This window comes from Gracilinanus agilis, chromosome 3 (assembly GCF_016433145.1).
Source record: "Gracilinanus agilis isolate LMUSP501 chromosome 3, AgileGrace, whole genome shotgun sequence".
Taxonomy (NCBI): Eukaryota; Metazoa; Chordata; class Mammalia; order Didelphimorphia; family Didelphidae; genus Gracilinanus; species Gracilinanus agilis.
The window spans coordinates 343,855,047-343,881,189 of record NC_058132.1 but is presented as its reverse complement, the minus strand read 5'-3'; the positions used below and the strand labels follow the sequence as shown (position 1 = coordinate 343,881,189).

At 35.9% G+C, this 26,143-nt stretch overlaps 1 protein-coding gene across 3 annotated transcripts in view; it reads left to right on the top strand.

Annotated features, from left to right (window-relative positions):
- STXBP5L (syntaxin binding protein 5L) overlaps positions 1–26,143 on the top strand; it is a 437,905-nt gene that overhangs the window by 245,571 nt on the left and 166,191 nt on the right. For all 3 annotated transcript variants that reach the window (XM_044670068.1, XM_044670069.1, XM_044670067.1), the window contains exons 9-10: positions 15,535–15,613; positions 20,140–20,294. In XM_044670068.1, the coding sequence (XP_044526003.1) occupies positions 15,535–15,613; positions 20,140–20,294 (234 nt within the window). The remainder of the gene's footprint in view (positions 1–15,534; positions 15,614–20,139; positions 20,295–26,143) is intronic.

Sequence of the window (26,143 nt, the reverse complement as noted above, 5' to 3'; positions counted from 1 at the left end):
TCTCTCTCTCTCTCTCTCTCTCTCTCTCTCTCTCTCTCTCTCTCTGTGTATATATATATATATATATATATATATATGTATATATATATATATATATACTTTAGCCATTGCTTATATGCTTATATGGGCAGTGTACTTGGAACCAATCAGGCTTCTTGGATCTATGTATTATTCATTGTATGAGTACCACATATGAAATATTTATTTTGATACTGGCCTTAGTTCCACTGTCTTAGCCTGATCAGATTTTAGGAAAGTCATTGGGAACATATAAAAGAAAGATTCTGCAGGGTAGTATGAGAAAAAATAATAGTGAACTTCTAGCAACTATGTCGAGCAGAAAGAATTTTGCTTTCACTACATGAAGTATGTCAGAGGCTTTCATTTCAAACTTTGTTCTTTTAAAAATAATTGAGGAGGGGCAGCTGGGTAGCTCAGTGGAGTGAGAGTCAGGCCTAGAGACAGGAGGTCCTAGGTTCAAACCCGGCCTCAGCCACTTCACAGCTGGGTGACCCTGGGCAAGTCACTTGACCCCCATTGCCCACCCTTACCACTCTTCCACCTATGAGACAATACACCGAAGTATAAGGGTTTAAAAAAAAAAATAATTGAGGACTCCCTCAAAGTGTTTGTTAGTGGGATATATCTATTGCTATTTACCATATTAGAAATTAAAATATTTTAGTGTTATTATGAAAATAATTTTGACCTCATAGATCCTCTCAAAAAATCTGAGGGAATCTTAAGATTCCTGGATAATATTTTGAGAGTCCCTGGAAATAGAATCATATTTCTGCATTAGCTCAGTGATTGTTTTACATGTAAAAAGTGTGTAGACTGATCTTCTACTTGGAAGAAATGATAAAGTGGTTTGAGGAATGCCTCTCCACTTTCCAGATTGTCAGGAAGAATAATGTGTTTCTTTTTTTAAGAAAATGGAAAGGATGTAAGGATGAAAGGATGTAAGAAATTGGGGTGGGGGAACTCAATTATCTGGACATCTACTAGAGTACTTTCTTTGCTTAGAAAAGCAGCTAATAATTTCTTAGCATACATTAATAATTTCATCCTTCAAAAGGTAGAGGAACCAATAAGAGAAATTGCTTTTCTGTACTAGATTTTTTACCAGTAAGGAGGAACTGGTTGTTGAGGTATAAATTATGAGATGAAATGACTACTCTGCCTTAGAATTTGTGATAGAGGAGAGGAAAGATAGGAATAATCCAACATGAAGCCTGAATTTAGGCAGGTCTCAAGGTTTAAAAAAAGAAAGCATAGATAGGATGAACTACAATTCAATGAACTGAACTTCTACAAGGACAGTCAGTCTATATGGGGATTAGTTCTCAAGAATGAGATTTTGAAAATAGATAAATTCTTCAGAGAGGCAGCAAAGTCCAGGGAAGAGCATGAGTTTTGAAGTCAAAAGATCTAGGTTCAAATCCTACCTTTCTGGGCTTCATTTTCCTCAATTGTAAAACAAAGGAATTGGACTATATTGCCCCTGAGGTCCCTTCTGGTTCTAGATATATGATCCTATGATGCAAAGGAAAAGGGAGAGTTGTGTAGAAAGATCAGTTGGATCACAAGAAATTTAGAAGTCAAGCTACATTTTGTTGAACACTCAGCTGGCCACTCGTTTCCCCACAAAGATTCTAAGAGATGGCTATTTGCAATGCAGTTGAGTTGATGCCAAATGGCATCTCCTTGGCAATAGTGGATTGTATACATTATATGGAAACAAGGACAGGTAATAAAATGTGAACCAAAGTATTTGGCATAATTCTGTTCAAATACTATCAGGAAGGCTAACTTTAAAAAAAGATGCTGAAAGGAATACTTGTGGATGGAACATTGTATAGTACATCTCTATACATATTTGAAAGGTTATAATGTAGATGAGAGAAAACCCTATTTACTTATTGGAAGAAAAGATTTTTGATTTAATATAAGAAGAACCTTCAATGTTATTTAAAACTGTCTGAAAATAGAAGGTAAAAACCAGATGACTAGTTGTTAGAGTTATTGTAAAGAGGATCCTTATTTCAGTATAGATTGGACTAGATAACCTCTGAAATCCCAACTCTAGTTTCTATTATTCTGAGTGCTTTGTAATCTTTTATTAAAAACACTTACCTTGAGTCTTAGAATCAATGCTATGTATTGCTTCTAAGGCAGAAGTGTATGAGGGCTAGGCAAAGGTAGTTAAGTGACTTGCCTAAGGTCACACAACTGAGAAATGTCTGAGGCCAGATTTGTACCCAGTATCTCCTGTCTCTGGGCCTAATTACCCACCGAGCCACCTAGCTGCCCCTTTTGCAATCCATTTAAAAACCTTGTTGACTTTCACCTGATGAGCAATGTTTCTTCTTCAGTGGTAGCATTGTTGGAAATGAGCTGCCATGATAATAAAATCCATGATTTTCAGTGGTGTGAGCATTTCAGGGTGACAGGTGCTCTGTATGTTATCTGAGCAGCACTGTAGACAGACCTCTGTCTTTATAATTCTGACAGACCAAAGCAAAATGCAGCCTTTGCAAGCTGGTTTGACAGCTGTTGTACATCATTCTGATTACAATCCACAAGTGTGCAGTCATCAAGGTATCTACAGTATCTACAGCACTTGCTATTAGCATTTTGCTTTTGCTCTGTCACAAAGAGTCCAGTCTTATCTGACTCAGAATTCAATGTTAATATCCAAATCACAGTTCAGAATGCAATAGTACATTGCTGAATAGTAGATAAACAGCAATTGTGCAGGAATGTAGCTTTTTGTGATGCTTTTATTTACAGTAAATAATTTGATGTCACTTCTGCACTTATAGCTTTTGCTGTCACTCCTTTATGGAGTGAAAAAAAAAAAGTGTTTATAGACTTCTCTAGAGAGTCTTTCACAATGATGTCCCAATTTGATTAACAGAACAAAATGCATCGATTATTTCTGTGAATATAACGTGTAAATCAAAATGCTTTTCTTGGCATATTTCCTGAAGCTATCTAAGGGAGAATGTCATTTACACCATTCTGGACTGATAATAAAGTCATACTGACCTTCCTTTAGATAAATTACTTTTGTCAGTGATACACATAGCTAATTTGTTAAAAAGGATGCTAGCAAATTTTACTTTCATAGCGGCAGAGACTAATGTGCTAATGGTAATCACAGCTTGCACAATCCTTTTTTATGATTATAGAGCATTTAGTTGATTCTTCTTTGAAATTCTGTGAGAAGGTCAATATTTGTTAAATAGATGCTTAAAATTTATAGAAATCTGTGGAACTGCCAACAATACAAAGTATAATACACATTATAGTTGTTAATGGCACAATGATTGTTTTGATTGTGACATAAAGTAGTACACTCTTTTCATACTAGGGGATTTGGGGAGGGGAGGAAAGTTAAAGGTTAATGGCTTTATGATTTCTGAACAGCAAAGTATCATCTTTAATAACTAGCAATGTAATCTCTATAATAAGTATGAATATCACTTTGAAGATGCCATAAAGGGACTTGTAGCAAGATGATCCTGTGATAGGACCTGGAAGAACTCTGTACACAAATATTCTACTACAGCCCTAAAAATGCTCTAGAAAGAACAGTGATAAAAAAAAATAAGACAAATGACTATAAATTTCTCTACATAAACCAAAACTATACAATAAGACTTCTAGAAACCTGCAAAGCTCTAAGCAGAGAAAAACCATGGCAGGCTTTTGGTACTGCAATTTAGTGTATCAGGGTCTCAGCATTAGGGAAAGCCAGACCATCATCCAGTGCCATTCTCATGTAGTCAGCACAGAAATCAAGCAGAAGAGAGGCTAGACCAGGGGTCGGCAACCTTTTTGGCCGTGAGAGCCATAAACGCTACATTTTTTAAAATGTAATTTCGTGAGAGCCGTACAGTGCTCACAGTGTGCACTCCTGTAACAGCGCCTGAAAAAAAATTGACTTTATGGCTCCTGCAGAAAGAGCCATACGTTGCCGACCCCTGGGCTAGACCACACCTAGAGAGCAGAATGATCAGGTAACCATCTCTAAGTCACAGCCGAATCAGCTTCCAGGCAGCCCATGCTTATCCTGTAGCAAAAGAAAGAACCAGAACAACACCTGGGATTTTGAGGAAGGCCTGCTACAGTATAAAGAATCATACCATTTTAGATCTAGAAGGGACTTTCATATGTATTATGTAGAGATTGCAGCATGGAATCCCTGCAAAATACAGGGTCAGCCTCACCCAAAGTTCTCCAGTGGGGGGTCCCCTGGAATTCTGGGTGAGGCTGACCCTGTATTTTGCAGGGATTCCATGCTGCAATCTCTACATAACATATGCCATATAATTAAATTCATATATGAAAAAAGATATTACATCCTAATGCCATTCATTTCACTTTCAATAGCTCTTATTATTAGGAATCTTTTTCTCATCCCAAATCTAAACCTGATTGAAGCTTTCATTCATTGTTCCCAAATATGCCCTCTGGGCAGAACAAATTTCATCTCACTTCTACATACCAATCCTTCAACTACTAGAAGATAGCTATGCTGCCTCTACCTGGTTTTCCTAAAATCTTTGTCTTAAGATAATATCCTGCCTTGATTCAACCAAGGCAAGATACAGGAGGATTATCACCTCCTTTGGCTTGTATTATAATATTTTGGTAGCCTTCTCAGCTGTTATGTCATATTATTGACTTATATCAAGCTTGTAATTCACTGACACTCAGATATTTTTTTTAATAAGAACTACTACTTAGGGTTACCACTGCCATCTTGTCAATTAATTAACTAACAAATATTTATTTAGCACTTACTATATATGCCAGGCAATGTTCTAGGAAATGAAGATACAGAAACAAAAGTGGAATAGTCCTAGTCTTCAAGGAACTTTAAACAACTGGACTAAACAACTTGTATATGCAGAGTAAGCATTCTTTTTATTTGGTTTTTAGAGGGGGCCAGAAAATGAACTTTCATGTGAAAAGTAATGAAAGGAATCAATATATAAATAACCTAAAGTGCTACTTATTTTGAATATGAATATATATGCTTCTTGAAAGAAGAAAAAGACCATGTGCACAGAAAGATGACAAAATACATGGGTTAGGATATAGTTTTCCCATTAAAATATGATGAAAGAGACATGTTTATAAGAGCAGATAGAATGGGTCAGGAGGACCTTTTTGAGGGCAGATAAATGACTAAGGCTACAGGCCCACTTAGATCATTCACACTTGGAGTTTTTTTAGTTTGAGATTTTAAAGTCACAACATGGCAACAAATCAATTAACTGTTGAAGACTCTGGGAAGAATAAATAAGGACTATTGGCTTCATAACTAAATTGGCAGAAAAGTGGATTTCTTGACTTTTGCATCATAAGAGAAATTAGTCATAAGTGCCCAGAGGCTTTGATTTCAGCCTTTAGAGGCAATGAAAATGCCTGGAGTAGAAGGGTTAAAGAGACAACAGGAGCAGTTAAAAAACTGTAGGAAAGGAGCAATTAGGTGGCTCAGTGAACTGAAAGCCAGGCCTAGGGACAGGAGATCCTGGGTTCAAATATGACCCCAGAGACTTCCTAGCTGTATGGCTCTAGGTGAATCACTCAACTCCCATTGCTTAGCTCTTACTGCTCTTCTATCTTGGAACCAATACATAGTAATGATTGTAAGATGGAAGCCAAATGTGATAATGTGAAGAGCTATAATCAGCTGATTGGAACCTACTGATTAGAAAAGGGATGAATTCTCCATCATTATCAGCTAGCTTAGTGGATGAGATAAGGTGCTAAACAGAGAGGAAAGATCTGAGTTCTACGTCAGATGCTTACTAGTTGTATGGCCTTAAGGAAGGTATACTTCTTCTCTCAGTACCATTTTATTCATCTTTAAAATGGGATAACAAAAGCATCTATTTCATAGGGTTGATAGGAGGCCAAAATGAGAAATGTATGTAAAATGCTTTGTAAATATTAATTTACTATATAAATTCTGGTTAGTATTGTTGCTGCCTCCAGTGATTTGAGAGGGAAGGAAGAGGGTGAAAAATAGGCTTGGCCACAAAAAGTAACTTTTATCTGATTTAAAAAAGCATCCTTTTTTTAAAATTATTTTTTTTAATTTGGAATATTTTCCCATGGTTATGTGATTCATGTTCTTTCCCTCTCCCTCTAACACTCCTTGCCCCCCACCCCGAAACCGACGTGCAATTCCACTGGGTTTTACATGTATCCTTGATCAAGACCTATTTTCATATTATTGAAAGTTGTTCTAGGATGATTGTTTAGCGTCTACATCCCAATAATAGCCCCATCAACCCATGTGTTCAAGCAGTTGTTTTTCTTCTGTGTTTCTACTCCAACAGTTCTTCCTCTGAATGTAGATAGCTTTCTTTCTCATAAGTCCCTCAGAATTGTCCTGGATCATTGCATTGCTGCTAGTAGAGAAGTCTATTATGTTCGATTGTACCACAGTGTATCAGTCTCTGTATACAATGTTCTTCTGGTTCTGCTCCTTTCACTCCGCATCAATTCCTGGAGGTCACTTCAGTTCACATGGAATTACTCCAGTTCATTATTCCTTTGAACACAATAGTATTCCATCATCAACAGATACCACACTTTGTTCAGCCATTTTCCCCAGTTGAAGGACATTCCCTCATTTTCTGATTTTTTGCCACCACAAAGAGTGTGGCTATAAATATTTTTGTACAAATCTAAAAAAGAATCCTTTTGAGTGAGTAGTTGACTTAGCTTGTTTACATTACGTAAACAGCAAGTCTGTGGAATTATGTATCTCTAACTTAAGAAAATTTGTCACTATAACAGCATAACACTCTCTCAGTGCTCTTTTAAGAGTGATTATAAGTTAAAAGAGCTTGCCACTGTTGCATCAGTGGCAGAAGAGGAATAGATTTGCCAAGTGAAGAGGAGTGATAACCAGAAGGAGAGTTAATGAGGAAGCAACTTTATGTGATACAGATTTTTTCTCAAATAACCAAACACAGGAAAGCATGCTTCCTTACTAGATTTCTCCAAATTTCCCCTATGAAAACTGCATCTCTTAATGGGATAGTGTGACCCAGTTTTATGTATATACTATGATTTTTTTTGTTATACATTTGCTTGATATTGATATCCATGATGCCATTATTATTCTTGCTTTTGTCATATCATTAAGTAAATATAATCTGCATAAGAGTAAATGATGATTGATTTTGTATTCATGGAAGCACACTAGTGGATCTCAGGAACTACAGTAGTGGAGAGCATTAGTATATCCTCTCCACCCATACTCACACACATATACACATCAGAGTTACCCTTAGAATCCTGAGAGTTTCTGTTATAGCCCCATGTTGGTGATCTCTGAAAACACAGACCTGCAAATATGACGGAAGGTAGGACTAAGTATGTCAGGTAAGAGAGAAAGAGATGATGACCACACACACAAGCTTTTACTGCTCCCCCTGCTCTGAGCTTCTAGTTCTTCTCTACTAAGGCTTCCTTCTATTTTCTTTGTATTTATCTTTTATGGATTGATATAATATATTTGTGCATACACATGTTTATATGTGCATATACACACAAGCACATAGAATAGTCCGTATTTGAATACAAACTTCTTCAAAGGAGGAATTTTGCTTGCTTTTTTGTGGGTCTCCAATGCTCAGTACAATGTAAATACTTAATAAATGCTTGTCTCACTTTTATTAGGTATTTCATCCAGTATTGGTTATTATAGTTAATTCTTTCATTTTATAGTATTCTATTGATGGTTATTAGAGTTATCCTTTTCTGAAGTTTTATCCTGGTATTCTTTTAACCTATAGTATCTCTTTATTATTTTATGAATCTTCCTTTGCTTGCTCATTGCTTCAAGCTTTTTGCTCATGTATTTTCCCCTTACTGAATCTTATAAATTTACCCATTGGCTCTGAATTGTTGACACAGAGCAACTCCCTTTGAGGTGTTGGTGAACATCTATTCTTACTTCTTAATTTCTCTTGACTAGCTCTGGAGTCACTATAACACAGAATCTATAGCCTGGGGTATGGCATGGAAATGGGAATCCAACCACAATAATGGATACCTAAGATGGTACTTGGTTGCTGTTTATCCCTCCTGCTATTATTTCTGTCTTTTATCTCTTAAGCTATGGGATTAAATGCTTCCTAAGGCTTTTAGCACCAGGACTCAGTACAAATGTTAGTCAGGAAGCTTATCATCTTACAGTGCCTTTAGCAAAATTTCCTGAGTAAAGATACAGGAAGGATATCAAAAGCAGCTACATGAAGATTTTATCCCTCAAGGTGTGTTCTAGAGTAGGAGTGATGAGCAGGTAGCTAATATCAGTGAAAGAGGTTGTCAGATGTCAGATAAATTAGGAAGCCATAATGTGTCTCTTTGCTATTATTTGAATGAGGATTACTTTGCAGAAATTTTAAAAAATCTTTTTCAATCAATAAAAATCTGCCTTCTTTCCACATCCTTCTCTCTTCCCTCACTTGAGGAAAAAAAAATGAAATGAAACAAAACAAAACTCTGGTTCCAAACTTGTATGGTGTATCAAAATAAATTCCTACATTAGACATATTTTAAAAAATGAAAACAAAAACAAAAAATACCTCAGGCAATACTCTGAATCCATCACCTCTCTTCGAGGAGATAGCCTATTTCATCCTGAGTTTTCTACAATTGTGGTTGGTCATCATGTTGATGAGAGTTCCTAATTCTTTCAAAGTTGTTTGTCCTTACCATACTATTTTTATTGTATAAATTGTTCTTGATCTCCTCACATCACTCTGCATTAGTTCATGCCTAAAACATCTCCTTCAACATTTCTTATTGCACATTAGTGTTACATCACGTTCTTATGCCATAATCTTTCCCCAATTAATGAATACTCCCTCAGTTTCTGATTATTTGTTACTACAAAGTACTGCTATCAATATTTTTCTACATGTAGGTCTTCCTAAATTATAACAAAGAATTAGAAGCAAATTGGGTTTCTGTCAACTGGAAGTGGCTAGAAAAATTGGGATGCATGAAATTTAATAAAATGTTACAGTGTCATAATAAATCATGAAAAGGTTAGATTCAGAGAAATCTGAGACAGATTTATATAAACTGATACAGAGTAAAGTTAGCATAACTAGGATGGCTATGAACACAGTGACCACAGTATTGTAAAGACAAAGACTTATGAGCATCAATCAATGCAATGACCAATGATGACTCATATGATGGAGCCTGCTTCCCACTTCTTAGTTTAAATGTAAGGAACTTAATGTTCAGAATGAGACTTTCAGATATGACCAATGTAATGTTTATCTGTTAAGAATTGACTAAACTTATTTGTTATAAGGTAGGGCTTTTCTTTGAGAGGAGAGGAAAGGGAAATAGTGATAATGTTAAAAAAAAAAAAAAGGAAATGGATGTCATTGGAATATTGAAAGATAACAGAAGAGAGTAGAACAAAGTTCAGAAAGTGATAATGATAAGCAAGATAATATAGGTACAAATTTAATTGAATTTAATATATATTTTTGAAGCTGCATGTAAATGACTCATGGTTTCTTTAAAATTGTTTTACTTCCCTTTTTATATAGTACCATTCACAGTTATTGATAATTGTTATTTTTATTTGTTATTATTTTTTTAAAACCCTTACCTTCCATTTTGGAATCAATACATAGTATTGATTGGTTCCAAGGCAGAAGAGTGGGAAGAGCTAGATAATGGGGGTTAAGTGACTTGCCTAGGATCACATAGCTGTGAAGTGTCTGAGGCCAGATTTGAATCCAGGACCTCCTGTCTCTAGGCCTGGCTCTCAATCCACTGACTGGATTGAGCTGCCCCCTATTCATAACTTTAAAAAAGGAAGGAACAAAGGAAAATATAGGAGGCTAGGAAAATATGAGAAGTGAGAGGAATTTCCAAGTTCAAGATTATATGTATAAATATATTTTGATGATATAAGTTATAATTTTGTATTGCTCATGTAGATGGTTGATATAGAGAAGAAATGGCTATTATAGTAGCTAAGAAGAATGATAAATTGGGAGGCTAGTTTTTCAAATGGTCATTAACCTGAATATTGAAATCACCGAGCATAAGGGAAGGGGACAATCAAGTTTGTAAATGATAGCAACAGAATGATATAACTTGATGGAGTAAATCTCAGAGGAGAGGAAGGTAGCAATAGAGTAAGGGACTACATGTTAAAGATTGCAGTAAAGACCAAAGAATATAATAACTCTTTTTCTTGGTCCTGTTTATTGGGAGCATGAAAGAAATGGTTTCCCTTGGAGAGGGTGGCCAGAGACTTCAGTATTGCAACTCTTCTTGGCCCAGTTTGTCAGAGGGCATATAAGAAGGGAGTGCTGGCAGTAATTGAAAAGGGTAGTAAGGAATGAAGTATATTTCAGAAAAAGCCAGATATCCATGAAACATAATAGAATGAGTATGTGTGTGAGAGAGAGGACTCTAAGATAAAGGAAACTTTAATAGAATGGATATTTCAGAGGGAACACTGGGAGGGAAAGGCAAAGGAGGCCTTTGACTGGAGAGAGAAAGGTTATTAGATGAATATGGATGAGTGTTGGGATGAGGAACATAATAGGAAAAAGGAATATTAGTTTGTCAGATGATTAATAACTCTGAGTTAAACAGATTAGAGGAGGAAGAGATAAGAATTTGGTAGCCTTAGGACAGAAGTGGTACTAAATGTGAAGAAGTTTACAAACCAACTTAGACTCAAAAGTTTTAATTAAATGCTTATCAGCTCCAGGAGGAGGGAGGGACGAGGGGAGGGAAAGTTCATAAATCATGTAACCATGGAAAAATATTCTAAATAAATAAGTTTTTTAAAAAGCTTTAATTTAGAAATCAGGTGTGAAGATGCCCTTCAAATGAAGGCCCAGAGCTGAGAAGAGTAGGAGGCAGGAACATCAATGATAATGCCAAATGAAAAGGCTATATAGTAAAGAAAACCTCTTATCCTGAATAAGATATATATTAGGAGATAGCCATTTCACTCTAATACTCTCACTCCCAACAGTCCCAGAGAAAGATAGAGTCCAAGACAAGGGTAGTATCAGCAATGGGTCTTCTTCCTTCTTTTTGTCAATGGCCTTTTCTTTCCTGTGCTGAGTAGCAAAGAAGATGGAAGAGGTTCTAGTTCCATATTTCCTATCCCAAGACAGAGCCCCTTGCTTGACCAGAGCCAAGGTATGGATTGGCGACAGTTTTATCAAGAATAAAATATGGTGGAGGCCTTTAATCCTGGGCAACATAAAACAATGACAGCCACTTGACTGTTGGGTCTTCTTCTATAACATTATAACTAACAAGATCAGGGTTGTAAAAATCAGTGGCAGTAGTAGCCAGGAAGGTGATGTGGTGAAGAAACTTCTGTGATGAGATTGTGGCAAAAACTTTTCCAGATCTTGTACTAAATAACATTGTCAGTCACATGCTTCTTTTTTTCCCCCTAAACCCTTTCCTTCTGTCTTAGAATTAATACTGTGTATTTGTTCCAAGGCAGAGAAGCAGTAATGGGTAGGCAATGGGTTTCAAGTGAGTTGCCCAGGATCACTCAGCTGAGAAGTATCTGAGACAAGATTTGAACCTAGGACCTCTCATTTCTAGGTCTGGCTCTCAATCCACTGAGCCACCCAGCTGCCCCTTAGTCACATGCTTCTCGAATCATATTGCAAGTTTAGATTTAATATGATTTGCAGTAGTACTGGTTGAATTAGATGAAGAATGCCAGTTGTTTAAACTCTGATATGCAGGTGGAAAGCCAACCCTTTGGCTAGTCCATCAGTGCACATATCTTGGACAAACAATTCATTAGTACAGTGAAACAGGTCTACAATTAAATAAGGAAATCATAATAGAATAGTTGTATTTGAGAAATTATGCAGTGCTTTAAATGCCGTAAGCTTTTTCCTGAAACAAAAGCCAACCATTTTCACATCAATAGTTCTCCACTGATATTATTTGCCTGTGAATCAAAGAATACCATTGTCTCTCAGTTAATAAAGTCATAGGCTCCACATTTATGGTAAATGCAAGTAGGCTACACCATCTTTACCAACAAAGACTGATAAAAGAAAAGTAGCATGAAGGATATTACACATATAGCTGACCAAAAAGGGAGATTGGTCCGTCATGGAACAAGAGTGAAGGATGACCAATGGATAGACTGAATTCTGTCCATTCTTACCATTACTGCATGTATCCATGCAGCATGAAAAGATCTAGAAAAAGGCATCCACCATGTTCCTATTTAGTTCAGTGTATACCCATGGAGGATTTGAGAGAGGATTTTGTGAAAATAAGTGAAGCATAGATGGTATGTAATTTGTACTTTTGGAAAGAATATCCACATGGTATTTCTTTGGATCATAGATTCAAAGAAATATCAAAGTAGAATAGTAGATATAATCTTTAAAATTTGTATTCCTTCCTTTGCTATCCTCTCTACCAGTTGTTGATACTATAAGCTGCAGCTATCTTTATGACACTCTTTGCTTGTGTTCATGATGAATGCTGCAGAGATCAACTGTCTTATGACATCTCTTTTCTTTGCATGATGAAACCAATTTTGCCAACATCTTTATTCATTTTTCCCAGCAGAATTTTAGAACTTAATTTCCATTTAGCCATCTTTCCACTTCTTTGTTCACTAGTTTCATTTGTAATGAGAATGTCTGAAATTTGATGTGGTCATCATAGTATAGACACGTCCCTAGATTTTCAATGGCTAGGCCAACAGAAGGTAAATTGACAGGTTCTACTGTTCTGAGTGCAGTTCTGACAACAGATTGCCTACTATCCAAGGATCAACTTAGATAAGTATGGGAGAAACTCATCACCAGCAAGTTGGCCACTCAGTGAGGATTTGACCTTGGGAACATATGAAATAAAGGAAAAATGACCCTCAGCCTCTTCTTCTCCTATCCTTACTGTGTCACTGGCATCAAACATATCAGAGCCTTCTAAGATTGATATGGTTTTTAAGGGAGAGGAGGGGTCTATAAACCTTAATTTAGTTGCTTTTATTCTAAAAGTGAGATTTTTTTTTTACTCAGTGACTAAGATAAAGATGAGAAGATACTGGCATAATTACAATATTTCCAACCCTACCTATTTAACAAGTCGCTAACATTGAAAAATGGAAAATGAATGAAGCAAGACAGCACCATTTTTTTTGAGGAATTTAAATGAAGGCCTCAGTTTTGAAACCCAAAGCATTAAGAAATTAACTCAGCTGGCAGATCTCTACTAAGTATAGAGATGTAACAGCCAAGAGAAACATTAAGAATACAGGTAGAGTAGGATGGTAGAAGATTAGCAACATCTCAAAAAACAGCAGAAAGTAGAACTCATAGAAATCTTCTCATGAAACTCAATTAAATCAGATCATCCTGATTATGAAATTGTCCTTCAAAAAAAAAAAAAATGGAGGCACTCTGCTCCAGAGAGGAAATCCTGAGCTGTAAATAACACTGAGCAAGACATACTCCAGTATTATTTACTTCTGGACTATAGCAGAGAACTAGTCCCCAAGAAAAGGGATGGATTGCCACCTGCTGGAAGCTGAGGAAAGCAGTAGGAAGCAAGATTTCAGAGGACTGACATTATATGGATCCTGCAATGAATGACCTTTTTATGGAAATTGAGAAGGGTTGTGTATTCCCTTCACTGATGCAATTGAGTTATTTTAACTTGATAGATTAATTAATAAGATTATCCACACACATACTGGCCATAATTCTAGTGATGATCCTTTGCAAACCTATTTAAATTAATCCTCATATAGTTGACACAGTCTATTGGTAGGCCAGGGTTTATATTCCACTGGTATAGCCTTTGAGAAGAACCAAGAATTACCTCCAGACTATGATGAGAGAAAGATTAGGGCATTGTACAGGCTATGTAAAAAGACTTATTTTAAAAAAATAAGCCAAGTTGTGGGTTTGAAAACATATTCAAACTGATCACCTAGCTAGCAGATCTAGCAGATTCGTTTAAATATAATTATAGCAAAAGGAATAAATCAAAATAAAATAATATTACTCCCCTTCCTATGTTGTCATTTTTATTTATTTATTTATTTTTATTTTTATTTTAAACCCTTAACTTCTGTGTATTGACTTATAGGTGGAAGAGTGGTAAGGGTGGGCAATGGGGGTCAAGTGACTTGTCCAGGGTCACACAGCTGGGAAGTGTCTGAGGCTGGATTTGAACCTAGGACCTCCCGTCTCTAGGCCTGCCTCTCAATCCACTGAGCTACCCAGCTGCCCCCCTATGTTGTCATTTTTTTGTATGCCATGGAACCCATTCCATATTTTCTTTTTACCTTAAAAAAAAACATTCTTTTCTGCAAATAGAAGTTATGTAAAACTTTTGTTTGTTTATTTTTAATTCACAGTACAATATACCCCTTCTACTCACTTTAATAAATAGGTTTATATTTTCATGAAGTTTGAGTATGAGAGTGACTTAATTGTCCCATGAAATTCTTTAAAATCTGATTCCTTTTGTAGGCTAAAGCTTTCAAGGGACTGATGTTAAATATCAGTATTTTATATAATGTAATTACCTTGGAAACTTTATTTGGATTCCAGATACGCTCATGGACGGTAAAAATGTCTCATTTTGTGGTTGCTTTCTTTACCTTAACGCTTAAAATATTATAGATTGAAAGGAGAAATTAATAACAATAGCTAACACACACACACACACACACACACACACACATATATATATATATATAACTAATGTGCCAGGCACTGTTCTTAGTGCTTTACAATTATTATCTCATTTGATCTTTTCAAAAACCTTGGAAGGATGGGGGCAGCTGGGTAGCTCAGTGGAGTGAGAGTCAGGCCTAGAGACAGGAGGTCCTAGGTTCAAACCCGGCCTCAGCCACTTCCCAGCTGTGTGACCCTGGGCAAGTCACTTGACCCCCATTGCCCACCCTTACCAATCTTCCACCTATGAGACAATACACCGAAGTACAAGGGTTAAAAAAAAAAAACCTTGGAAGGTAGATGCCATTATTATCCCCATTTTACAGATGAGGAAATCGAGGCAAAAAGCAGTTTGTTAACTTCCCCAAAGTGACATAGATAGCAAATGCATGAGGCCAGATTGAACTCAGATCTTCCTTACTTCAGTTCCCAATATTTGATCCAGTGTACCACCCAGGTGCCCTGACAGTCAGATTGATATAATTTCATTAAGTTGAGATGCACAATTAGATATACTACACAGGTGATTTGATTGAATTTTAAGACAGTTGGGGTTTGTTTGTTTGTTTTAAATCAACCAATTGTTAAATTGGTTCAAAAGCTGGGATACAGACTTAGCTTGTGTTGACTCTGTGGCTCCTCTTATGTCTTCTACTATGTCAAATATAATTGACATAATTATTACATTTTTAGTATATATCTTTAGTTGCTTATTTTCTATTCACTGGTAAGCAGAATTTTTAATAATGTTTTATAAAATCATTTTCTTTCTTAGGGAAAAGTCAGAGAGATGGAAGAAAACTGGAATCTTGTAAACCAATTCTTAAGGCTGAATACAAGACCTGTAGGAACAGGTATGTGTTTTCCTACCTGTGTTTGTGGTGAAGGGAGAAAGGGAAAATCAGTTGAAAACTGCATCTGAGAATCAAAGATATGAGACAATGGGAGAGATGCTTTAACTGTTGTTTATGTGCTTTAAAAAAGATTTTCATAAGTAAATAGGTTATAAATATAATTGTGTTCCTTTATATTTGAGTATAATTTCCCAACATTTTGGGTATGTGGTTACACGAGGCTGGGCTATATTAATCTGATTCTCATTGAATGATTACCAATTGGCAGGTATAGTTTGCCTAGATTCCAGCAAAGTATTTGACAAAGTCTTTCAAGCTGTCTTTTCAAGAACTATCAAAAGATTTGAGCTGATGATGGTAGTATAATTGGGTGAATTCAGAATTGGTTGAATGATCTAGATTCAGAGAGCAATCATTAATGACACCAGGTCACCATGGAGAGATGTCTCTTTGCTAAAATGCTATTTTAAGTTATTGAATCGCTTTTATTGGTGGTCTCTAAAGGATAGGTCATATATATACCAAGATGCTTACAGCAGTATTTGTGTGTGTTTTAGACAAAAACTGTAAAAACTAACAGAAAACCCTAGGTGCACATTGATTGGGAGTTGTATGAACAAATTGTACTAAATGAAGGTAACAGAATATTATTGTACTTCCTTCATGACCACAAGGAACTGTGGGAAGACTAATGTTAGCTAATGTAGCATAAGGAAAGCTGGACTAAAATTATGTACACAATGACAACAATAACATGAATGCAAAAAAAACAAAGATCTAAATAAAATGTTAAAAATAGATAAATGTGATACACAAAAATATATACATAAACATTTAGGTACTTGCAGCCTGTTTTGATTGAAAAAATTTTTTTTCTCATTTTCTATCCTCTCCTACTATTCCCTTTGTCCAGTTCCATTTCAGATCCTTGAATATGTCTTTTCTCTTTTATTTCTCACTTTTCTCTCTCCCTTTCTCCCTTCTTTTCTCCTCCATTTCTACCCTTTTTTACCCCTCCCCTCCCTTTCTTTCTCCCCATCCTTCATCTTTCCTTCCTGATTTTATTCCTTCCTTCCATTTCCCTTCTCTCTTCTTTCTTCCCTGCCTGCCTCCTTGTCGGATTTCCTATCTCCCTTTCCTTTCTTGCCTTCTAAATGCCAAACTCCTCCTGACCTTTTCATTTGAATTGCCTTCGTCTGTGGCACCTCATTCTAAGAAATACTCATTCTGTTTTTCACCCTTTCTCCCTTCTTCCCTCTTCTGCAATAATTCTGTCTGCTTTCCCCTCATGGTCTTCATCTATAAATGCTCTGCCTTTGTTTTGGCAATGAATCTATACAAGGTGAAATTTCTAAAGCAATAACCTTATTTCTACCTAGCAACATATAAATATTGATTCATTATTTGATGTATTCATCTTATAGCATGTAAGCTATTTGGTTTTTTTTTAATTTTTGATTAATTTACAGATGAAATTCCCTCCTCCCCTCTAATTTCCTTAATGGGACTAATTCAAATTTTTTCCTTGATTGAAAACCTTTTTTTTCTTTTTTTCCCTTAAGTAGCTCAGGGTCACCTGAGTGACCAAGTGCTTCCACCAAAGGCAAAAGACTGGACTAGAAACAGATTAAAATATGATTGGGAAATGTTAAACAAAATAAGTAAAAATACAATACCAAATAGGTAATGTTAATTTGTGGTTTTCTAAGTTGATAAGGGGCCCAAATGGATCTCTTTCTATTTGAATTTGACACCAATGTTGAAGATCTTTTGCTTTGGATTATAGCTACCTCAGCCTTATAGTCTTTCAATTTTGCTATTACTTGATTTTGCTCTACTATTCTTTGTTCTTTGTATGTTTAATTCCAAATTTGCTGCCGTTTTTCAGAATATAGTGTTTTAGTGAAATTTTCTATTATTTTTTTTCTAAACACCTGAAACTCATTTGACTTTTTGAATTCTTTGAAACCCCTAATTGACATCTTAATTGCATCTTTATTTCTTGTTTTCATTCTTCTACTGAATTTCAAAACCCTTCTATTTAAACACACTGCGTTAACATGCTTACATTTGTTCTATTCTTATTTCTGGTTGGCTAGTTTTTGTTGTATAATAATATCTTGTTTTTGGACCTGGCCTGTTATTTCATTGGTTTAGGGAACTCCTGGTAAGGAAACTCTTAAATCAGTGCCATTTTATATGTTAGTTGTCTGAAGCCCTAAAAGGTTAAGTGACTTGCCAATTGCACATTGTCAGAGTATGTCAGAGGCAGGTCTTGAAACCAAATCTTATTGACTCTTTTAAAATATGAATTGTTTGTCTAAATAAAAACTTCCAAAAAATTATCATCTTCATTCTTGATTTAGTATTTTAAAATTCATCAGTTGAATAATCAGCTTCCATTGAAATATATATATTTTTTATCAGTACAAAATTCAAGCAGAGTAAATTCTTTAACTTATTTACTTTACAAATTAAATACTTAGGTTGACTTAAATAATATGAAAGATACATAAAGGACATAAACAGCTCACCTGATATTATAATAAGATTTTAGTAAAGGTTTTTTATTTGTTAGAAATTTAATAGGAATATCAACTGTTTTTGGTACACCATGAAATAGAGTAAAAAAAATATTCTGTAGAGGGAAATTGATCTATTATTAATTACTGTAGTCTCCAGAGGTAAGTGAATGCTCCAGTTCAGCATTGGTGAAGGTTTTCAAGTTCCTGTGCCCAAACTGCAACTTCACTTGCCTGTGGGGCACCCCCACCCCATTACCCCAGAGCAGGGGTCAGCAATGTATGGCTCGAACCATATCTGGCCTCACCTCCCCTGCCAGTCTGGGCAGAGCCCCAGGTTGTGCCCCAGGGGGCCCTTCAGCCCCCGCCCCATATTCCAGAGCCTTCGGCCTCCATCCTCCTCCTTCCTCAGGCGTTTATGGTTCTCATGGCCAAAAAGGTTGCCAACCTTTGCCCCAGAGAATGGAGAGAGGAAGTGCTTAATTTGGGTGGTTGGACAGAGGGGTGGGACATGCAAAAAATGTCCTGAGGTACTGGAAAGAGGGGAAAATGGAGCAGCTGGCCACTTGGGCTAATAGCTGCTCTAGTTGAATAAATGGTATGGAATGAAATTCTGTGAAAAATTGCTAAAATATGCTGAAAATTAATATATCTCACACACAAAAATTGGTACTGAGAAATAGCCAGCTTACAAAAAAAGAAATTGAAGTTAAAGTGTCAGCCAAAAAAGTTACTATTTAATGTTCAATTTATTTTTCATTATTTATTTAGATGCACCTTTATATTGTGTATGCACTTATGCACACATATACAATTATGCAACCCTGCATTAATATTGTATGGAAAAAGATAAATAGGAAATCATAAACTGTTGCACAAATTTTAATTAATCCATATCATCCTGTTTACATTCATTCATTTTTTTAAACTTACATTTTAAATATTTTTGTTTTTTAAAAAGGGAGCAGAGCTTAACCCGGTGATGGCAAACCTATGACACACGTGTCAGCACTGACACACGTAGCCATTTTCGATGACACATGGCCACATGCAGCCGTATACAGAGAAGTATGGGGCCACATGCCAATGATGAAAGATTTGCTGTAGTGTAGAGTAGATACTCTGTGCACTATAAATGACAATTCTACCTATATTAATTTTCCTATTTTGGTTTATTAAATATAGTTCTATATTATAATTATACATTTTTGTTATTTAAACTATAAATATCAAGAAATTATGTTTTTTTCTTGAAGTGACACACCACCTGAGTTATACTCCATTTTTTGGTGAATTTTGACACACCAAGCTCAAAAAGTTGCCCATCACTGGCTTAACCCCTTAGCTGGAGAGAAAGGAGGCTGGGATTTGAGAAAGAGGACAGGGGAAGAAGAGGGTGGAGAAAGGCCTTTTGGCAAGTCCCCTCTCCTCACAGAATTAGGCGTGGGTAGTTCATCTCAGCTTCCAATTGAGTCCCTAAGGGCAATGCTCCTGGACTCTACAAGGTAGAGGTTAGAGGAGCAGAAACCTTACATGGGGCACCATAGCTCTGGGGAAACTTTCAGATATTTCTTGGAGGCAGACCATTTCTTTATATGGCTGTGTCAATATAATATCTAGCAACCTAGTGGAAATTTGAAGATTTGGTTGAATCAATTGAAATAGTAGAATAGAGAAAGATCTGAAAAAAATTATGAATTAAGATAAATTTACTTTCTGTGGTATTTTTTCTCCTTGCTCACTCCTCTAGAATTAGTGCTGCTATTACCTTTGTTGACTCATCCATTTGTGATGCTAGTGGTATAAATTTCTATTTCAATCCAGGCCGGAAGAGAAGCCAGCACCAGAGCAGGCTTGTGGGGGAATTATTTCTGGGCCAGAGGGCCCTTTGGTACCCAACAAATAGCTTTTTTGTAGGCTGCCCTTTACCTTCCTATAGGGATGGCACCATTTGTGAATAGGTGTCATCTTAAAAGATTCTCCAATCTTATTGACCCCTTTTAGTGAACCATTCATAATCTTTTCTGGTGGACTGGCCTATGACAAAGCCTGTAGAAGACCAAGTTTGACCATCATGCATGGGAAATCAATCACAGTTCTTGAAATGGATCACCCTATTGTTGAGTTTCTAACTCTCTGTGAAACTCCGTACCCAAATGGTAAGTGGTTGAAACAATACTATTAATATTGAAAATGTCATTTAATTGTAAATATTACTTAATGTATTTCCAACACAATAAAGCTTAACTATTTTCAGTTTTGGCAGCTGACATCACTGTGAATACAATGCTGTGAGCTGCTGATGCTGGAGCAGGGCCTGCAGCTGTATCTAATTGCCCAGCTAGAAGTGAGATAGATTTGGCTACAGTACTCCTGGAGCTCCAAAGTACTAACATCAGGTAAGTGCTTGAAACTTTGATAGGGATGGTGGAAGCTGAGCTGGGAGAGTCTGGTAGGGGTCCTGAAGCAAAATCACTTGGGGGAATTGAGGCCTTATAGCAGCCCTTCCCAGTCCACCACCACCTGCCCAGTCTCAGGGCCAGTCAAAGTTTAAAGCACTTACCAGATGTCAGGACTCAGGAACTGTGATGGTGCTACAGTCACATCTCTCTCACTTCTGGATTTCCAACAGATGTGACTGCAGCACCTCTAGCTGTTGTTTCGGTTTGTTTGGTTTGTTTGGTTACTGATACCTAGTTGTGACCTTGACGTATAAACTTCACAACTTTTCAGATTCACATTAAAAGGGGATAAATTAAAAGAAAAACTGATTTATTTAGCTCTTTTATTCTTCAGAATTCCCATGAAATAAGGAGAGTAAATACCCACAAAACAGTTATAATGATCATTTCCAATTAGTCAACAAGTCTTCTTACTTGACTCTTTGCTGTGGATTCAGGAATGCTCTTGGTACACATTTTATAAAATATCCAAGTATTAGACATAGTCTTTGCCCTCAAAGACCTTTCAGTCCAGTTAGGGAGACAAGATAAATATGAGAAATACTAATATAATCTAGGATCAAGTTGTGTGGTATAAAGTGTAGACATAATAGGAATTTACAGAAAAGGGAAATAAATGAAGCTTTCATGGCGAAGGTAGGACATGAGCCTGGGCCTCAAAGAATGGGTAAGATTTGAGTCCCAGAAAGGAGACATTCTAGACGAGAGGAATTAAAGTGGGCAAAGACAAAGGAAGGAGGTAGAAACAAGTGTATGTGCTCCTTGTACCATACTAATTAGAGTAGAGAATGTGGGTTAATTAGAAATACCCAGTTGAGTAGAGTAGGATGAAGCCAAGTTACACAGGATTCTGGCAGAGAAAATTTGACTTAGTAGGCACAATGAATTACTCTTTGAGTGAGAAAGGCCTTCAGTCAAATCCTTCCTCACTCATTTAAGAACTGTGTAACCCTGAGCAAGCCACTTAGCCTCTTCCTCATTCTCCATTTCCTCATCAGTAAAATGAAGAAATTGACTTAATAGCCTCAAAGGTTCCTTCCAAATCTAAATCAATGATCCTATGAAGCTATGACTTTAATAGGAAATGAAGACCTTTTGAAGGTGTTGGAACTGAAGAGCGCCACAATGGAAGTAGAATGTGAAGAGACTGGCATTGCAGTAACTTGAAGAATAAATTTGAGATTAGAGGGTAGTTATAAGGAATAAATTTGAGATTTGGGGAGAGAATGAATTCAGTTTTAGCCATGTTTCCTATATCCACAGAAGATGCCAAAGTGACTTAAGGATTTAACTCCATATAAAGTCCCCTTCAGGCACCTTCTCCAAAGATATGGAACTATTCCTTTAGAAAGCTTTTATTAAGTGCTTTATATGTGCCAGGCATGATGCTCAGTGCTGGAAATACTAAGTTAAAAAATTAGTCATTTCCCTTATTATTCAATTGGGAGGAAACATGTATACCAACAAGTAAATATGAAATATATACAAAGGAAATACAAAGTTACATAGAAGTTGGGGTGGATGAGTGAGACTAAAAACTGAATTTTTTGTGGGATATTAACCTCAAAAGACGCTAAGAATTCTGATAGTGTGAGGATCAAATATATTTCAGGCATGAGAGAAAGACTATATACAAAGGACTGATACTTGTGTTTTACTGCTTGAATTATTTTAAAGAAAGAAATTATACAAAATACATTAAGGTAACATTAAATATTTTCATGCTATGTTTTAGATGAGTATTATGATCATTTCACCACAAAATCATAGTCTTATGAGTTTATATTGCATTGACTGATGCAATATGATCCCCCAAACCAATAATGTTGTTGAATAGGACAAGAGAAAAAGAAGAAAAATATTATGGGAAGAAAGAGGAAGGGAACATAATTAGGGCAACATTTTCCCCTCTCAGAATATCTTCCATCTGCTCAATGTGCCTTATATGTATCTATTAGGAGTACTTAACTTGGATTCAGTAAACTTGTTTTTAAAAAATATTCTGATGACTGTATTTCAATATCATTGGATTCCTTTTATAATCCTATGTATTTTATGTTATGAATCTAAAGGCATTATTTTGAGAAGAGGTCCATTAATCAAAGATTGCCAAAAGAATCCATGATACAAAACATTAAGAATCCCTGGTCTAGGGGCAGCTGAGTGGCTCAGTGGATTGAGAGCCAAGTCTAGAGACCGGAAGTCCTAAATTCAAATCTGACCTCAGATACTTCCTAGCTGTGTGACTCTGGACAAGTCACTTGACCCCAATTGCTTAGCCCAGTGATGGGCAAACTACAGCCCTCAGGCCAGATGTGGCCCCCTGAAATGTCCTATCCAGCTGTGGTGACATTATTCCTCATCTGACGAATATAATGAGTAGGATACAATACAATGAAACTTCAAAAGAGTTGCCTTAGAAACAGCTGACACAGCATTTCCTCTCCTTTGGCCCCCTCTTTAAAAAGTTTGCCCATCACTGGGCTAGCCCTTACTACTCTTCTGCCTTAGAACCAGTACATATTATTGATTCTAAGACAGGAGGTAAGGGAGGAAAGAAAAGAAAAGAAAAGAAAAGAAAAGAAAAGAAAAGAAAAGAAGGAAAGGAAAGGAAAGGAAAGGAAAGGAAAGGAAAGGAAAGGAAAGGAAAGGAAAGGAAAGGAAAGGAAAGGAAAGGAAAGGAAAGGAAAGGAAAGGAAAGGAAAGGAAAAGAATCCCTGGACCAGTTATTTGCATGTCATCTCTCCCATTATAATGAAAGCCCCTTTGGTGCAGGTTCTATTTTTTTTTTATCTCTCTTTGCCAACCTGGTGAATAGCATAAGCATTTTCAATATATGTTTGTTTATATTGCTGTTAACCTATCTTACTCACTTATTCCAAGGGCATTAGTGAATTCAAAGATTTTCAGGAATTCCTTCCTGAAACACTGGACACTAACATTTACTAAAAAAGATAGTTTTATTGCAAAAATAAGCAGGATAATTCAGGTAGAAATAAGTAACCCTGCAGTCAATATCCAGTAGTGTAGAAGTCTTCATGCAACAGTATGCAGCTTCCTAAAAGGTGAGTTGAGATGGATGAAGCCCTGGAACGAGGTCTGAGAAACTGGGATACCTTTCTTAATTAGAAAAAAATTGGTTGTCTTTTCATGGCTTGGGTTTCTCTTGGGGCTAATTCCTGAGTAAATGAAACCTGCCTGGAGAAAAATAATGGTGACAAATGCCAAATGACAAAATGGGAATTGTCCACTATCTATTCTGGGAAGACATGGAGTAAGCCTCCTTAGAAAAGGGCCAATAAAGAAAACTGCCATATAAATAAAAGGAAGAAGGGGACACGTCCATTTTGAGAATAGTGACACAGAATAGCAACACATATTACCTCTTTTTCTCATTTTCTCTTATTCTCTAAAAATAATCAGCATTATTACATGCCCAATAAGAATATACCCAACAAAGAAATAAATATACAAATAACCTCTCTTACTACCGTTACATTCCTAGAAATTTATCTGCCCAAAGATATTTCTATATGGTGTAGCTGGAAAAAACCTTAGGCCTCACCTATCCACAGACATAAAGATAGAGAAGCATATCCAAAAAGACATTTAACTAGGTGTTTACATAGAGCCAAAGCCTCAAAATAAATATATAGAATTACAAAAATAAATTTGCTCAAGCATACTTAGATAAATAAGCTATGGTTTATATCAGAGTAAGGGTCTTACACATTTTTTCTGCTGTCCCTCATGCCTGGAATGTTTTCCCTCTCTATCTCTACCTCCTGGCTTCCTTCAAGTCCCCAATAAAATCCCATTTTCTCCAGGAAGCTTTTCCCCACACTTCTTAATTCTATTGGTATCCATCTCTTATTTCCTATTTATCCTTAATATAACTTGTTTGTACACATGCATTTACTTATTGTTTCCCCCGTTAGGATGGTCTTTCACCTTTCTTCGATTCTCTAGTACCTAGTACAGTGGGTACTCATCGTAGGTACTTAGTTAAGACTTACTGAGTAATAGTTTAATCACATTTCCAAATTGCATGGTGACATAGAATTTTAAAACTAGAAGGAACCTAAAGATAATTTAAAGCAAACTTCTTGCTTTACAAGTGAGAAACTGTTGCCCACATACACTCAAGTGATTTTCTCAAGTACCTGCAACTATCCAGTTACAGAGTTAAGCTTAGAATGTCAGATCTCTTGACTCAAAGATTAGTGTCATTCCATTATAATATGTTTTCTTTCCATATGCTTTGCATCAGGTAAACAAACATCTAAAATTGACAGAATTTCTCGGTTTTCATTAGAATGTAGCATGTAGACCCAGGCTTAGTGTGCTCACACATTCATATATATTGATACACATACTTAAAGATATCTTTAGATATCAGTGAAAGCAACTCTTAACAGGACAGGGAGAAGGCAAATTTAATAGTTTTAGAGTATTCTTAAGGGTATTATTCAGCAACAAATTTCTCTTCTTTGAACCATTGTATTCTGTCATTCTTGAAATGAATTCCCAAGTACAACTTCATTGCAGGACTTAACCTATTTCATACCTATGAATTAAAAGAAAATACCAAACATCCCATGCTTTCTTTGGAGAAAACTAGGGAAAATCTTACAGAATTTATATTTTGAAGTCCTTTATTATTCTAGAGGCTCTGAGACCAAGTTACAATTACAAGGCATACAAACATTGCTTACTTACTTCCTATGGTTGGAACTGGGGATTCCCTAGGTATTTTCATTTTAGAGTATCCTTCCAGAATATGACTCTACTCAAGCACTGATCCATGGTATCCATAAATGTACACATATAGGAGAGATGTATAAGAATATATAGGAATCTAGCAAATAGATTAAGTGAATGAATTAACAATCCCTTCATTAAATGGGTAAAGGTAGAAGCCGAGAAAAAGACAGTGTACCCTCTACTAGTATCTGGATAATAAAATAGATTGTAGAATACAGAGAGAAGCAGACAATCATGGCACATTGGATATTCATTTATTTCCTCAGATTTCAAAGTCAATGTTAAGTTGATATATAAAATCTACAAGTGTCTATATTTTTAAAAGACTCATCTAAATGAGTAATTTGCTTTAAATGTTGACTTCTGATTATTGACTACTTATAGAGTTTCAGAGAATCCGATAATATATACATAATTGTAAAAATCCAATAATTGTTTCGAATCCTTTTTTCAAATGAAATCTTTTTAGGGAAGAGAGAATATAGACAGTGCTAGTCATGATGATATAAAGTAGTAATTAAGCAAAACTCAATGAGAAAACCAAACAACTATCAAAGATGTTTGCAATTATGTAATAAATTCATATTATTTATTAGCTCTGAAATATGCAAATGCTTAAATCAATGTGAATTCACAAAAACCATGACATGTTAAAACATCTAATAAATCTTGGCTTAATTAGTAAACTATGATCATAATATATATTATAAAACAGGCTTTTATATGCTTCAGACTCATAAACCTTCACTAAATTCTGTTCATCTTAGCAGTAGTAGGTACTC